Source organism: Rhinolophus sinicus, chromosome 7 (assembly GCF_057876585.1).
Source record: "Rhinolophus sinicus isolate RSI-liver-muscle chromosome 7, RSI-T2T, whole genome shotgun sequence".
Classification (NCBI taxonomy): Eukaryota; Metazoa; Chordata; class Mammalia; order Chiroptera; family Rhinolophidae; genus Rhinolophus; species Rhinolophus sinicus.
Window position 1 is genome coordinate 47,800,776 of NC_142507.1, and position 14,460 is coordinate 47,815,235.

Consider the following 14,460-nt stretch of genomic DNA (forward strand, 5'->3'; position numbering starts at 1 on the left):
CTGGTCTGAGAATACGAAGGCAGTTTTTGGAGGTGTGAACCCGCTGCCTGTTCAGACCACCAGTGCTCTGATAATAAACGCTTATTCTATGAACCCCCACCCCCCAAAAAAAGACAGGGATTATTTGTAAAACATAACCATGCCATTATCATACCTAAAAAATGAATTAATATTTAATATCCTCAAATATGCAGCGTTTACATTTCTCCTATGTTTTTCTGTTTGAATCAGGATCAAATAAGGTCCATGTTTTTCAATGAATTAACATGTTTCTTAAATCTCTTTAATCGCTAAGTTCCCCCATCACCTCTTTTTCTTGCCCTTTTATCATTTATTGATTGAAGAAACCTGATCCCCTGGTCCTGCAGAACTCCCCACAACCTTTACAATCATTTAACATGGTATGGTTTCCATTATGCAACTTCTGTGACTCAGTCAACATTTTTCTTAATTTGATTTATTTTGAGAAATACAGAATCAGGATGGTGTCGTGGAAAAGAAACTCAGGAATGGTCTGAAGACCTACATGTTCAGTCTACCTACATTACTTAAGTGCACTTAGCAAAGTCACCCACGTGCTAGAACTTGCTTCCTCACTCGTAAGAAGTAAGTAACTCCTATGTGGCCAGACGACAACAGCGGGGCGTGAAGAGGGACTGAAACAGTATATACTTGGAAGGGTCTGCTAACAAGGACCAGGCTAGTCGATGTGGGTTACTATGCATCATTGATAAAGCATTAGAATGTCTGCATAAAAAAGCAATGCTTGAAAAAGTAAGATCCAGAATTTTAATGCTACACCTTCATGGATTTGTATGTGTCACGATGCTTGCACCTCCACAGAATAGTATTTAAAAATCACCATGGGGAAAAAGAAAAAAGAGATCCTATACTTTGTGGACAAGAACCATTTGGATCATTAAGTTCAGGCCCCAGATTTACAGAAAAGAAAATGGTCCTGCAACATTTGGTTAGTGGAGACCAAGGACAGGACCTCAGATACATCTCTCATACGTCGACACAGCTCCAGGATTTAAAGGACCTAAGAACTACCTAGCAATGTCTGTCAAACTTTCAAAATCTACAATATAATGTGAACAATTTGGGGGGAAATGTAAAAAAAAAAAAAAAAAAAAAGATGAATCACATTATTTAATAACAAAAAGGGTTTGTTTTCAAATTCGTAACACTTATTTCATATCACTGAGAGGTATATTATCGTGATGATATATTCTCAAGGCATCTACAGGGAAACATGAGCATTCAGTTCTAATGGGAAGGTTAACTGAAAACCATACAAAGGCAAAATGCTTGCAAATCTCTTAAAATATTCCACATAATTCTATAGAGGATCTTATTCAGAAATTATTTCAAGTATTTTGCCTCCTGGAACACCTGAAGCTTTCCAAGATTGTCACTTGTTTGTTCATTCTGTACATGGTCATCGTCTTTCACCTTGGTTATGTGCACTGCACACGTGCCAAAAGCCAAAAGCACACTGGTTTTGTGTTTTTGTTTTTTGTCAACTATCCGCTAGCTCCCAGACTCCATTTCTACACTGTATGTCTTGGCATTAGGCAACACCCACTAAGGTGGAATTAATAAAGGAATGTTTGCTCCAAGCATAATAACTGTCATTAACTTTGCAGCTGGTTTTTAATCCTTCTAGGCAATTGTGTGACTTATGCAAATGGTGCCGCTTTGAGTGACACCTGAGTGGGTTTGGTCTTTTCTTGACTTTAGGGACCAAATGCAATAGTTACAAACTGGATTTCATTTTACACTTTTTTTCTGCAAATGTTTGTTTTACCTGAAAAGTCACACTGCTCTGTCTGAAGAAGAAACCATAACTTTAACGGCTTTATGTCATTATTTGAAGTTTCAAAAAGTATGATACGGTGGAGACTTAAGGAGAATAGCTCACTAATCAAATAAAATTCACATTTTTTTATATTCATTCTATTCATTAATTGATTTTTTTTTTTTTCTGTTTCAATTGCTTGTTTGGAAAGAAATCATTCCAAATCCTAGTCCCATACTATTTACTCTGGAAACACTGTTCACTAGATACAATTATATTATTCTGAATTATAGTCAATACTATAATTCATCTCTTCTTTTATGTTTTAATGAACCACCTTCAAATCACTGGTTCTTTTGTTTGTAAACTGAAGATATAATGGAAAAAGGAGATAATAAAATTGCAAATCACAATGTACTTAATACTTAAACAACATGAAATGACCACAGGCAGGACATGCTGTCATGGGATTAACTGAGTGTTAGCCTAGACAAATGTATCAAACACATATTCTTGTAACATATGTACAATCTTTGAGAACATAATGGTTATGAAGAATATTATGAAACAGTACTGTAAATAGTTAAGAGCATGAAGTCTGGAGCCAGATGGCCTGATTTCAAAACCAGGTTCTGCCACTTACTAGCCGTGGACCTTGAACAAGCACCTTAAAACTCCCTGGGTCTTAGTTTCTCCCCATAAAATAAGAATAACCACTTGTATCCAGCTCATTGGGTTGTGTGAGGATTGAATTAATTAACACATGTCTTAGAATGGTGTTTGACACAGAACGTGCTAAAAATGTTAACTTTGTAAGTACAATGGGGCATCTGGGAAGATTGTAACTCATTTTACATTTCAAATTTGTGAAATGTATGTTAGCTACCATATCTGTGAATTGAACTGAAACCCACAAACCACCACTAGTCCATGAACCCCATTTGTATCCAGCACCTCTGCCACGGCACATTTATTAACAGTGATTTACTCACCACGTGGGATACAGGAAGTCAAATCAATCGATGATGTCCTCTTGTATACCGGATCATGAATAGTACATTGTACGTTCTGTGAACGGTCATCATTCTTCCCAAAATACATCACAGAACCGAAGCTGTTGTTACACTGAGCGGAAGGGCAATGCCATGAGTAGTTTATTAGGTGTGGATTGCCGTCGTAGTTTTCTGGGATCAGGCAATTGACTGTAATGTTTTCATCAATCACTGAACAATTTAGGATCGGATCTGGAAGACGCTCTGGGGAGGGAAAATGTAATATTTAGTACAACAAGAGTAATACTTAGACCCGTCATCTGCACATTTAGGAAGAGCTCCTAACTTCCTCATGATTCTGAAGAGATGAGGTCACCTCGAGCACTGATGGGAGAGCATTCTCTCTTCTGAGTCACATGGACCTGCTTAAATCCAGAACACACAGAGGGCCCGCATCCCTCATCCTCGATTCTGACGGCCAAAAGATTTTACACCACTGGTGGCAAGGTCATTTAGCTGCAAATCCTCACCTGAGAATTGACATGAGGATTTATGCTGCTTACTTTTCTCACTGACTTCAAAGAGTCACTATCATGTTTTACTAACAATTGTCACATGCTTGAGTCCAGGATGCCCTCCCTAACTAAGTGGGATGCTTCTTAAACTACACAGAGGAAATAGTTCATATTCCCTTTCTGATATCTGAAAAATGTTTCATTTCAAAAGATATCTGACTCGAAGCGTTTTGCAAAAGGTACCTGTGGGCAGGCCGTGCTGACAGGTAGGGTAAGGTGTGGCCCCTGTGAGAGACCTGCCTCACTTCCAGCTTTTCTCTCGGCAGCACTTTCTGGCTAAGACAGCCTCGACCAGCAACACCGGTTAAGACACATGTCACACTGCACCATCCTTGCCCTCCAAAATCTCAATGCTAATTAGTCTGTTCCATTAGCCAATTGTTTGTTAATTCATATGCCTTCTTGCATCTCTACTTTCCCCACAAAACTAATCATAAGAGTTTTGAGAAAACATGTAAATATATTATGAAACATACAAAAAAAAAGTCATGGCAGCATTTGGATAAAATGTCAATATATTATAAGCATCTACTAAAAAGAATTATAGTAAACTAAGGTTCATCAAGGTGATGGAATAATATGCTGTCATTGGTTTTGTTTTTTTTTTGAATTTTTAAAATTTTAATACAGTTCAGATCAGCATGGAGGATGAGAAAGCACTGTCATTAAAAATCTATGTATTTATTTTCTTAATTGGGGAATATTGGGGAACAGTGTGTGTTTCCAGGACCCATCAGCTTCAAGTCACGTAGTTGTTTTTCAGTGTAGTTGTGGAGGGCACAGCTCAGCTCCAAGTCAAGTCGCCGTTTTCAATCTAGTTGCAGGGGGTGCAGCCCACCATCCCATGTGGGAATCAAACTGGCAACCTTGTTGCTAAGAGCAGACTCTCTAATCAACTAAGCCATCCAGCAGCCCCTCTGGCAGATCAGCTGTAGCGTTGTCTTCAATTTAGCTGTGGAGGGCCCAGCTCACTGGCCCATGTGGGAATCGCACCAGCAACCTTGCTGTTAAGAGCTCGCGCTTTTAACCAACTGAGCTAACAGACCGCCCCCAAAAATGGTATTCTCTAAGATGAACACTAAAGCTCCAATTCATCATCTAAAAATGAGAGTGTTCAACTCATCTTTCCCCCATCTGTTCCTCCTGAATTCTTTCTCGCTCAGACACCCAGCCTGTTTTGGTAGAATCCCAAGTCACACATGACTTCCCTTTCCGCTTGGGGCGTTCTCAGTTTTTAGGTTTAATCTAATTCACATAACTTGTTATATGCTGCTTTAAAGTTTTTCTTTAGCTAAAAGAACTTTTAATATTTTATTAAGCACTGGAAAACTTTCTCCAACTTTAATCTTAAGCAGCAGACGGATATCCTTCAAAAGGACGAGGACTTGCCAATGGGGAAAAGCTGAAACCATTCCCCTTAAGATCAGGAACAAGGCAAGGTTGCCCACTTTCTCCACTTCTATTCAAATAGTGCTAGAAGTTCTAGCCACAGCAATCAGACAAGAAAAAGAAATAAAAGGCATCCAAATTTGTAAGGAGGTAGTAAAATTGTCATTATATGCAGATGACATGATACTATATATAGAGAACCCCAAGACTCCACCAAAAAACTATTACAATTGATAAATGAATTTAGTAAAATAGCAGGATACAAAATTAATGTTCAGATCAGTTGCATTTGTGTATACCAATAATAAAATATCAGAAGGAGAAATTAAGAAAACAGTTCCATTTACAATTGCTTCAAAGGCTATAAAATACCTAGGAATAAATTTAACCAAAGAAGTAAAAGACCTGTACTCAGAAAATTATAAGACACTGAAAGGAGAAATTAAAGAAGATACAAACAGATGGAAACACATACCATGCTCATGGATAGGAAGAATTAATATAGTTAAAATGTCCATACTGCCTAAGGCAATATACAGATTCACCGCAATTCCTATCAAACTACCAAGGACATTTTTCACAGAAATAGAACATATAATCCTAAAATTTATATGGAACCATACAAGACCCCGGATAGCCTCGGCAATCTTGAGAAATAAGAACAAAGTGGGAGGTATAACAAGACCAGACATTAAACTATACTACAAGGCTACAGTAATCAAAACAGCATGGCACTGGCATAAAAGGAGACACATAGATCAATGGAACAGAATAGAGAGCCCAGAAATAAATCCATGCCTATATGGCCATTTAATCTACGACAGTGGAAGCAAGAATGTACGGTGGGGTAAAGACAGTCTATTCAATAAATGGTGCTGGGAAATATGGACACATGCAAAAAGATGAAGCTGGATCACCTCCTTACACCACATACAAAAATAAATTCAAAATGGCTTAAAGACTTAAATGTAAGATCTGAAACCATAAAACTCATGGAAGAAAATATAGGAAGAAAGTTTACAGACATTACCTGGAGTAATATTTTTACTGATATATCCCCTTGGGCAAGGAAAACAAGAGAAAAAATAAACAAATGGGATTACATCAAACTAAAAAGTTTTTTCACAGCAAAGGAAACCATCAATAAAACAAAAAGAGATCCTACTGAATGGGAGAAGATATTTGTCAATGATATATCTGATAAGGGGTTAATAGCCAAAATTTATAACTCATTCAACTCAACTTCAGAAAAACAAACAACCCAATTAAAAAAAGGGCAGAGGACATGAAGAAACATTTTTCTAAAGACAACATACAGATGGCAAACAGATATATGAAAAAATGCTCAATGTCACTAGTCATTAGAGAAATGTAAATAAAAACCACAGTAAGATACCACCTCACACCTATCAGAATGGCCATCATCAATAAATCAACAAACAACAAGTGGTGGTGAGGATGTGGAGAAAAGGGAACCCTCGTGCACTGTTGGTGGGATTGCAGATTGGTGCAGCCACTTGGAAAACAGTATGGAGGTATCTCAAAAATCTGAAAATGGAACTACCTTATGATCCAGCAATTCCACTCCTAGGTATCTATCCGGAGAAATCCAAAACATTAATTTGAAAAAATGTATGCACCCCTATGTTTATTGCAGCACTATACACAATAGCCAAGACATGGAAACAACCGAAATGCCCATTGGTAGACGACTAGATTGAGAAACTGTGGTACATTTATACAATGGAGTATTACTCGGCTATAAAGAAGAATGAAATCCTACCATTTGCAACGATATGGATGGACCTAGAGAACATCATGCTAAGTGAAATAAGTCAGATGGAGAAAGACAAATACCATCTGATTTCACTTATATGTGGAATCTAAAGACTAGAATAAAAGAAGGAACTAATCAGAAACAGTCTCAGAAACAGAGGAAAAACTGAGGGTTGCTAGATGGGGGGGTGGGGATAAGGGGGAAGGTGAGGGGATTAGAAAGCACAGTCAGTAACCACAAGATGGCCACGGGGATACAAAAGGCAGTTTGGGGAATATAATCAATACTGTTGTAAAGATTTGGTAGGGTATCCGATGGACACTTGTCTCATTAGGGAGACCACCTCAGGGATGATGTAGATGCCTGATCACTGCACTGTACACCTGAAGCTGAACAATAATGAATGTCAACTATAATTTTATATACATATACATATATGTACATATATATGTATATATGTGTGTATATGTATACATATTTACAAGAAGTGGAAAGTGGAGTACAGCATTAGGAATAGAGACAGTGAAAATGTAACGGTTTTATGCCATGTCAGAGGGATAGTGGATGGGGGAGGGGAGTTATCACTGTGTGAGGGTTATAAATGATAAATGTCTAACTATTACATTGTTTTATACATCTGAAACTAATAATTATAAAAAAAGGATGAGGACTTGTTCCAGGGAGCCCAGAGCTCTCCCCCCTCAGCCTCCTCAGGTCCAGCCCGCCCAGCACCACCCCACAGCAGCCCCCAAGGCACAGGCAAGCAGCCCCACGTATCTCCAGAACAGCTGAGAAAGGGACGTGACTGCCCTAGGTACTGTGCGTTCTTATGCCTGACCCTGCAGCAGGGCTGGGCATGTCTCAGTGGCAGAAAGCAGGCTTCCTGCTTTCTAAGACATGTTCTGTAGAAGCCATTGTTCAAATATCAGAGTGCATAAGAATGGCCTGAGGTGTGTGTGTTAAAATACAGATTCCCGGGCCCCACAATCCCAGGGGATTCTGATGTGCTCCGTGTTCTGTTACAGATTCTAGTTTATTGATCTAGGTCGGCCAATGTCTAGTCTTTCATCAAAATGCTTTCTAAACTGAACAGAGGAGCATCGTGAGCTCCCCGCCAGACTGTGCAACTTGGAGGGTAAAGACTGGGTATTAATATTCCCCTTTCAACCACAGCCCCTGACATTAATACAAGCCACATCCTGGCACCTCAATAAGAAAGGCAGATGTTGGATGGTCGGTTGGATGGATGGATGAATTCAGAGGCAGTCTTCAAGTTACTCTCTCCACTCTATAAAATGTCACGTCTTCAATAGCTCACCTCCAAAAAGGAATGGTACGGTGGCTAAGAGCTTGGATTCAGGGCCCTGACTGCCCGGGTTCACATCCCAGCTCTCTTACGAAAAGCCACTTGACCTTTGGCAAGTTACTTAACTCCCTGTGCCTAGGTTTCCTGCCCTATACAATAAGAAAGCAAATAGTATCTACCCTGCATGACTGTGATGAGGATGAAACGAGTCGATACAGATAATACTTCATACAAGGATTATATTATAGTGCCTGGCACAGGACAAGTGCTTAACAAATGCTAGCTGTAATGGAGCATAAGGCTAGCAAGGGGAGCTTCCCCAGGAGGGTATGTGATACGAGCAGAAGAGTCACGGAACAGGAGTTGGCAGGTAGGAACATTAGCCCTCGCTTGGCGTGTGACCCTGGAATACATCTCTTATAGGAGCTCGAAGACTTAACACGTTGCGTACGGCGGGGTTTAAATCCCTCATGAAGATTCTCGTGATCCGTACACAACGTGTTAAGACATCATCTAGCCGGGTTCTTGTTCTACAAATGCAGAAACCCATTGCTAAGTGTGTGTCATTTTCATCGGTAAAAGGGAATATAATACTTTATAAGGTCATTGTCAAGGTCAAGTGGAATACGAAAATGCTGTGAGAGGAAACATGTGGAAGTGCTATTATCTTATTTGTTGTGAGAACCTACTTAACTCTTTCTGCTGGTTTCATTACACCATCATTCCCTATCTAGCTCAACCACAAGTAAGCAAACCTTTCTGGAGCGTCTGGGTCAGAGTTTCTACACCTCAGATCTTTTCGCCTATCCTCTTTCTTATTCTCTCACTGCCCTTGGGTCTTACCACAGCTATAGCTAACAAATATTAGTTACATCGGTTCCTTACACAGCATTAAACAGGCAAGAAATATGCCAACTTCATCCCAAAGATAAGATAATTCGTTGATTTATGATTAGTTCATTCGGCTCACCCCTCTGTAAGAAATGAGAATTTCTTATACATATCTGATGGCATTTGTATATTTACATTAATGTTAGTAAAAAGTCATACACCAATCCAGGCCATTTAAGGATAGAGCAGTTACTTGTACTTACGTGAACATGGTCAGTGCCATAAAGGTTGGCAGGGGATGCTAAAGAAGAAACACTGATGGTGGAAATTTTACGGGGATTTTGAGGGAAGAAAGAAAGCCAACATACACACAGAAGAAAGTGGATGCCCTCATTTAGGAGGTGCCAGGAAATCCCCTCCTTCTAAAATACGCTTTCTGAAAGTCTTCCGTTAGCCTGGTGTCTCCGGAAGACCACCAAGCCACTGAAGTCTAACTTCAAAAAGTATGGCTTCCTCATTTCTGTACTTCCTCAAAAAAGTATGACCAAACGCTTTCTCATTCAGATATGAAACCTTGAGTCATCTTAGGTCTTTTTATAACAAAATTTAAATAGTGTTGACTCTTTCTTGGATCATCTTCTGCTTCTTTCCTTTGCAAACATCTACCACCAACACCTGTCTACCTGAGTGATCACAGTAGCCTCTAACCTGGTGTCACCCCTCTCGAATCCACCATGAATACCTACCAGCTGATTCATCTTCCAAAAATAGATTTCATCAAGTCACTGCCCTGCTCCAGTCTTGGATACAATGGCTCCCACTGCCACAGGCTAAAATCCTGATTCCCGAACCAGAACTTGAAGTCTCACAGGTAATGCTGCCAGTATCACTGCCTCCTACAGAAGCTCGGGTCCCTGTACGTTGCTTCTCTGCAGATGTTCACTCAGCTTCTGAAGGGCTACCTAGTTGGTCTGACGACCAAAATCATGCACCTCTGTTGAGTGACCACGGGATTTTTAAAAATTAAAAATTTTCAGCATTTCATCAAGTTTTAAAAAGAGAAGTGTAGTCAAATGTTTTGAACTCATTGTACACACTTTATAAAAGGGCTCTTAAAAATGCATTGGATTCTTATCTAAATTGTCAGTCAACTGCCAGATCCCCAACTTCCAGGTTTTAAAGATTCTGCTTCTTCAAAGGCTCTTCTAATAGGATGGTTCTTCTATTGGAAGATGATTCTTTTATTAGAAGTACCTGTCGGTTCTTCTAATGGGATGCCTGGACACCGTAACAAGCTTTGTTCATCTAAATGGAGTTCATCATCTTCCAGATAAACCAGCCACCGAGTCCGAGAGCCCCCATTTCTGTCAGTTGTGCCACTGGCCTCCCATTCACCCCAGTTCAATTGCTTTCATTGATACAACAAATATCTACTGAGTGCCATTAGCTATTCAAGTCCTTTGCTGAGCTACCGTGGTGAACAAGAGAGAAATTCTCACTGCCTCCCATGTCTCCAGGGGAACAGGTAGGTGAACTGGTGAGAGCTGCCCACCAGCTTAGTCACCACATCCATTGCATGGTAACTACCTGAAACCGAACTTGGGGAGCGCAGAGTTAAACTGCTATATTGGACTTTCTGTCTCTTCTTCATCTGGAAACCATCTTCCACACTTTGCCACCAGTTCCTAAAATACCCTTTGGATGGAGGATGTAGGTCTAGGACTACACCCACTTCTAGGTAAAACAAGGGACCCTCTGACGAGGATGTGCAGAGGGGAGAGGTGGGCACAGATTCAACTTTGAAATAGCGAGGCATCACAGGAAAGGCAAGCGCTTGACTCAAGGTCAAAGAAGAGCCAGGGGAGGTCACGGGGGCCAGATCTCATACAGCCTGGCAGGTCACTGTAAAGATGTTAGCTGTAAGTCTGAGTGAGATGGGGCCGCTAGAAAGGGCTAAACAGAGGAGTGAGGTGATCTGACTTCTGCTTTCAGAAGGTCACTGTGGCTGTTGTGTTTAAAAATAAACGGTAGGGGATGAGGGGTGGAAGCTGGGAACCAACCAGGAGGCTGTTGCAATTCTCCAGATGTGACTAAAGGAAGCCGGGTCAGCAACAGGAAGTGGTGAGAGGCGGTCAGATTCTGGTTGTAGTTTGAAGGTAGAACCAAAATTTCCTGGTGGAGCAAACAAGGTGTTCAACAGGAAGAGAGATGTCCAGAGGTTTTTGCCAGAGATACTGAAAGGATGGCGGTGCCATTAACCAAGAGGGGAAAGACTTGGGGAGGAACAGGTTTTAAGGGAAAGATCATTGTAGGGACAGAGCCAGGAGTGCATTTTTCAGGCTCTCAGCCTCATGTGGAAAGGTACTGTCTCAGGTAGTAAATGGCCATCAACTGTGACTGGATGGCCATCAGCTGTGGCTAGTTGGCCGTCAGCTGTAACCAGTGAGCCATTGGCCACTAATATAACTGCCATGGCTACGCTAGCAGCAAATGGGGGCTAGCAAGATGATGGTGGCTGAGCTGGCAAGAGTGGATTGCAGTTAGCATGGCAGGTTGCAGATTGTGTGGCTCCTGCCTCCTGTGTCTCCAACCCAGCCACCAGTTAGACTATAGTGGTGTGACTCCCCTATCTATGGCTCCGTGGGTGTTCCTTTTTGGCCTCACCATGTCCTGCGTTCTTCTGTGGGGAGTGGGACTAGAGACCCCACATGCCACCCCACGTGACAATCATGAACTCACTTTTGGACGTGTGATATTGGAGAAGCCAGTTAGATCTCTGAGTGGAGCTAGAGAGAAGGCCGTCAGATACGCATACAACGAGGTCAGGAGGGGTGTGGGCTGGAGCTCCAAATCCCAATCAGCACCGAGATAACATTTAAGCCCTGACAGGGGATGGGCTCATCCACCTGGGTGTGAATGCAGGCCGGCGGAGAAGGGCAGAGGCCCAGTGTTAAGAGGTTGGGCAGACAAGGGAACCAGCGAAGGAACCTGAGAAGAAACAGTTAGTGAGTTAAAAGGAAATGAGAATAGGACGCTGTCATGGGTGCCAGGTGAGTGTCTCAAAGAGGAGGGCGTGATCCGCTGTGACAAAGGCTGCTCATGGTGGAGAGAGATGTGGGCAGAGAATGGACCACTGGATTTACTGACGAGGATGTGAAGAGGGGTTTGGGTACAGCCGTGGGGAGGAAAGCCTGCTTGGAGCAGGTTAAAGGTGAACAGGAGAGAGTTTACAAAGAGTGAATATAGACAACTTTTTCGAGGAGATTTTTCTGGAATCTGAAGACAGAACGTGGGTGGTAGCTGGAGGGGCAGAGGGGCCATGGTATGAATAATCGCATCTTTGCATGCTGATGGCAATAAGCCATCAGCTCATGGGGGAAATCAGTTGTAAGGGGACAATTACTATAGTCATATCTGAGAGCAGTGGGTAGAGGTGGGGTCCTTTGGCCCCAGATGAGAACTATGGAAGTTCAGAATGGGAACTTCCAAAAGGCAATGGGAGAGAACAGGGTACACAGGTTCAGGTACAGGTAGGCAGGTAGGCTGATGGTGAAAGCTGCAGAAGGTCCCTTCTGATTGCTTCTTTTCTTCAGGGAAACAAGAAACAAAGCCTTCAGCTGAGGAGTGGGTCTGGAGAAGGAGGTGTTCAAGGTTTGAGGACAGCTAAGTGCTAGGAGAGTGGGTGAGTGACCACACTAGACAAACTGGATTTAGGTGAGGTCAGTGATCAGAAATGTAAAGTGTGGGACTCCGTGGGGTGACGTGCTTTTCTGCAGCTGCAGGTGTGTGAGCACAAAACAGGGAGAACGATGGATTGAACCTCGTTGGACTAACAAGGTGAGTATGACCCATCAAAAAAGGAGCAAGGAGGGGGCTGGCCTGGTGGCTCAGGCGGTTAGAGCTCCGTGCTCCTAACGCAAGGGCCAGTGAGCTCTCAACCACAAGGTTGCCAGTTCGACTCCTCGAGTCCCGCAAGGGATGGTGGGCAGCGCCCCCTGCAACTAAGATTGAACACGGCACCTTGAGCTCCGAGATGGCTCAGTTGGTTGTGAGCTCCCAGATGGCTCAGTTGGTTGGAGCGTGTCCTCTCAACCACAAGGTTGCCGGTTCAACTCCCACAAGGGATGGTGGGCTGCGCTCCCTGCAACTAACAATGGCAACTGGACCTGGAGCTGAGCTGCGCCCTCCACAACTAAGATTGAAAGCACAACAACTTGACTTGGCAAAAGTCATGGAAGTACACACTGTTCCCCAATAAAGTCCTGTTCCCCTTCCCCAATAAAATCTTTAAAAAAAAAAAAAAAAAGGGAGCAAGGAAGCTACTGCATCTGCCAGAGTGAGCCCAGCAAATGACCGTGGCACTTGGGCTACCTAAGGAAGGCAGGGCGGACATCAGGGGGCTAAAGGACTGTCAGGCAGCATAGCAGAGGAAGTGAGCTTCAAGTAGAAGAGGAGGGATGCCTGACACTGAGACAACGGAGGGATCAGAATCACTGGTAATGACAAGTTCTAGATTATATCCATGGGGAGAGGTAAGGTAGCGTGGAGGACAAGCTCATTACAGGACAGGAGAGCAAGGACTGAGAAGTCAGGATATGAGAAAGAACTTTTACTTAAATATTACAACCACCAAGAATTAGGACAGCAGCAACATCAGGAACAGTGAAAATGAACCAGGCACTAAAAGCATCGAGAAACAATGGGGTGATGGTCACTGAAGTGTTATGTACAATAGCCACGGCATGGAAACAACCTAAGTGTCCATCGATGGAGGAATGGATAAAAAATTTGCAGTACATACATACAACGGAATATTATTCAGCCATAAAGAATGAGGAAATCCTACCATGTGGGACAACATGGATGGACCTTGAAGGCATTACATGTTAAGTGGAAAAAGTCAGAGAAAGACGAACACTGTGCTGTATGATCTCACTTACTTGTGGAATCAAAAAAAAAAAAAAATACCATCAAACTCATAGAAAAAGAAAAGATCAGAGGTGAAGGGGAGGGGAGGGAGAATTGGATGGAGATGGTCAAGAGGTACAAACGTCCAGTTATAAGATAAATAAGTTGCTAGGGATGTCATATTCAGCATGGTGACTACAGCTAACGCGGCTGTAGAATATACAGGAAAGCTGTTAAGAGAGTAAATCCTAAGAGCTCTAGTAACAAGAAGGAATTTTTTTTATCCCTTTTTTTTTCTTTTCCTCTTTCTTTTCTTTTTATTGGATCTCTGTGGGAAGATGGGTGTTAGTTGATCCTACTGTGGCAATCATTTCACAATACATGTACGTCACACCATCATGCTGGCCATTTTATACGTACACAGTGATATACATCCATTATTTCTCAATAAAACTGAAAAAAAAACAAAAAACACTGGGCGGTATCCATGTGCCTACAGATGACTGTAACAAGGAAGGGGCTTTCGAGACGAGGGAAGAATAAAGCAGAAACATCAACAAGAAACATGGAGGAACCTGTATTCTCTCTCCAGTTCTAGAGTGATAGAGGAGAGAGAAAAAAACACAACAAATCCATCTCCTGGGTGGGCTCCAAGAAGAAGTAGGAAGTCTAGTTTGTAGTGCACCATCATCTATTAATGGAACTCAAATAGTTCTGAGTTCATTGCTGCCATGACATCCTTTTCCAGAACATTCTAGCAAGACAAGTGAAACTGCTCGCAGCGGCTCCACCCAGCTGGTGTTATTTTCCCCAACTCAGTCACAACCTCTCCTCACCCAGATGATGGATGACAGGGGAATTGAAAGTGTGTACCAGAAAGA

At 42.1% G+C, this 14,460-nt stretch overlaps 1 protein-coding gene across 2 annotated transcripts in view; it reads right to left on the bottom strand.

Annotated features, from left to right (window-relative positions):
* The window catches only part of CD58 (CD58 molecule), a 44,197-nt gene that overhangs the window by 13,076 nt on the left and 16,661 nt on the right, over nucleotides 1–14,460 (bottom strand). For both annotated transcript variants that reach the window (XM_074319317.2, XM_074319318.2), the window contains exon 3: nucleotides 2,794–3,057. In XM_074319317.2, coding sequence (XP_074175418.1) covers nucleotides 2,794–3,057 — 264 coding nt within the window. The remainder of the gene's footprint in view (nucleotides 1–2,793; nucleotides 3,058–14,460) is intronic.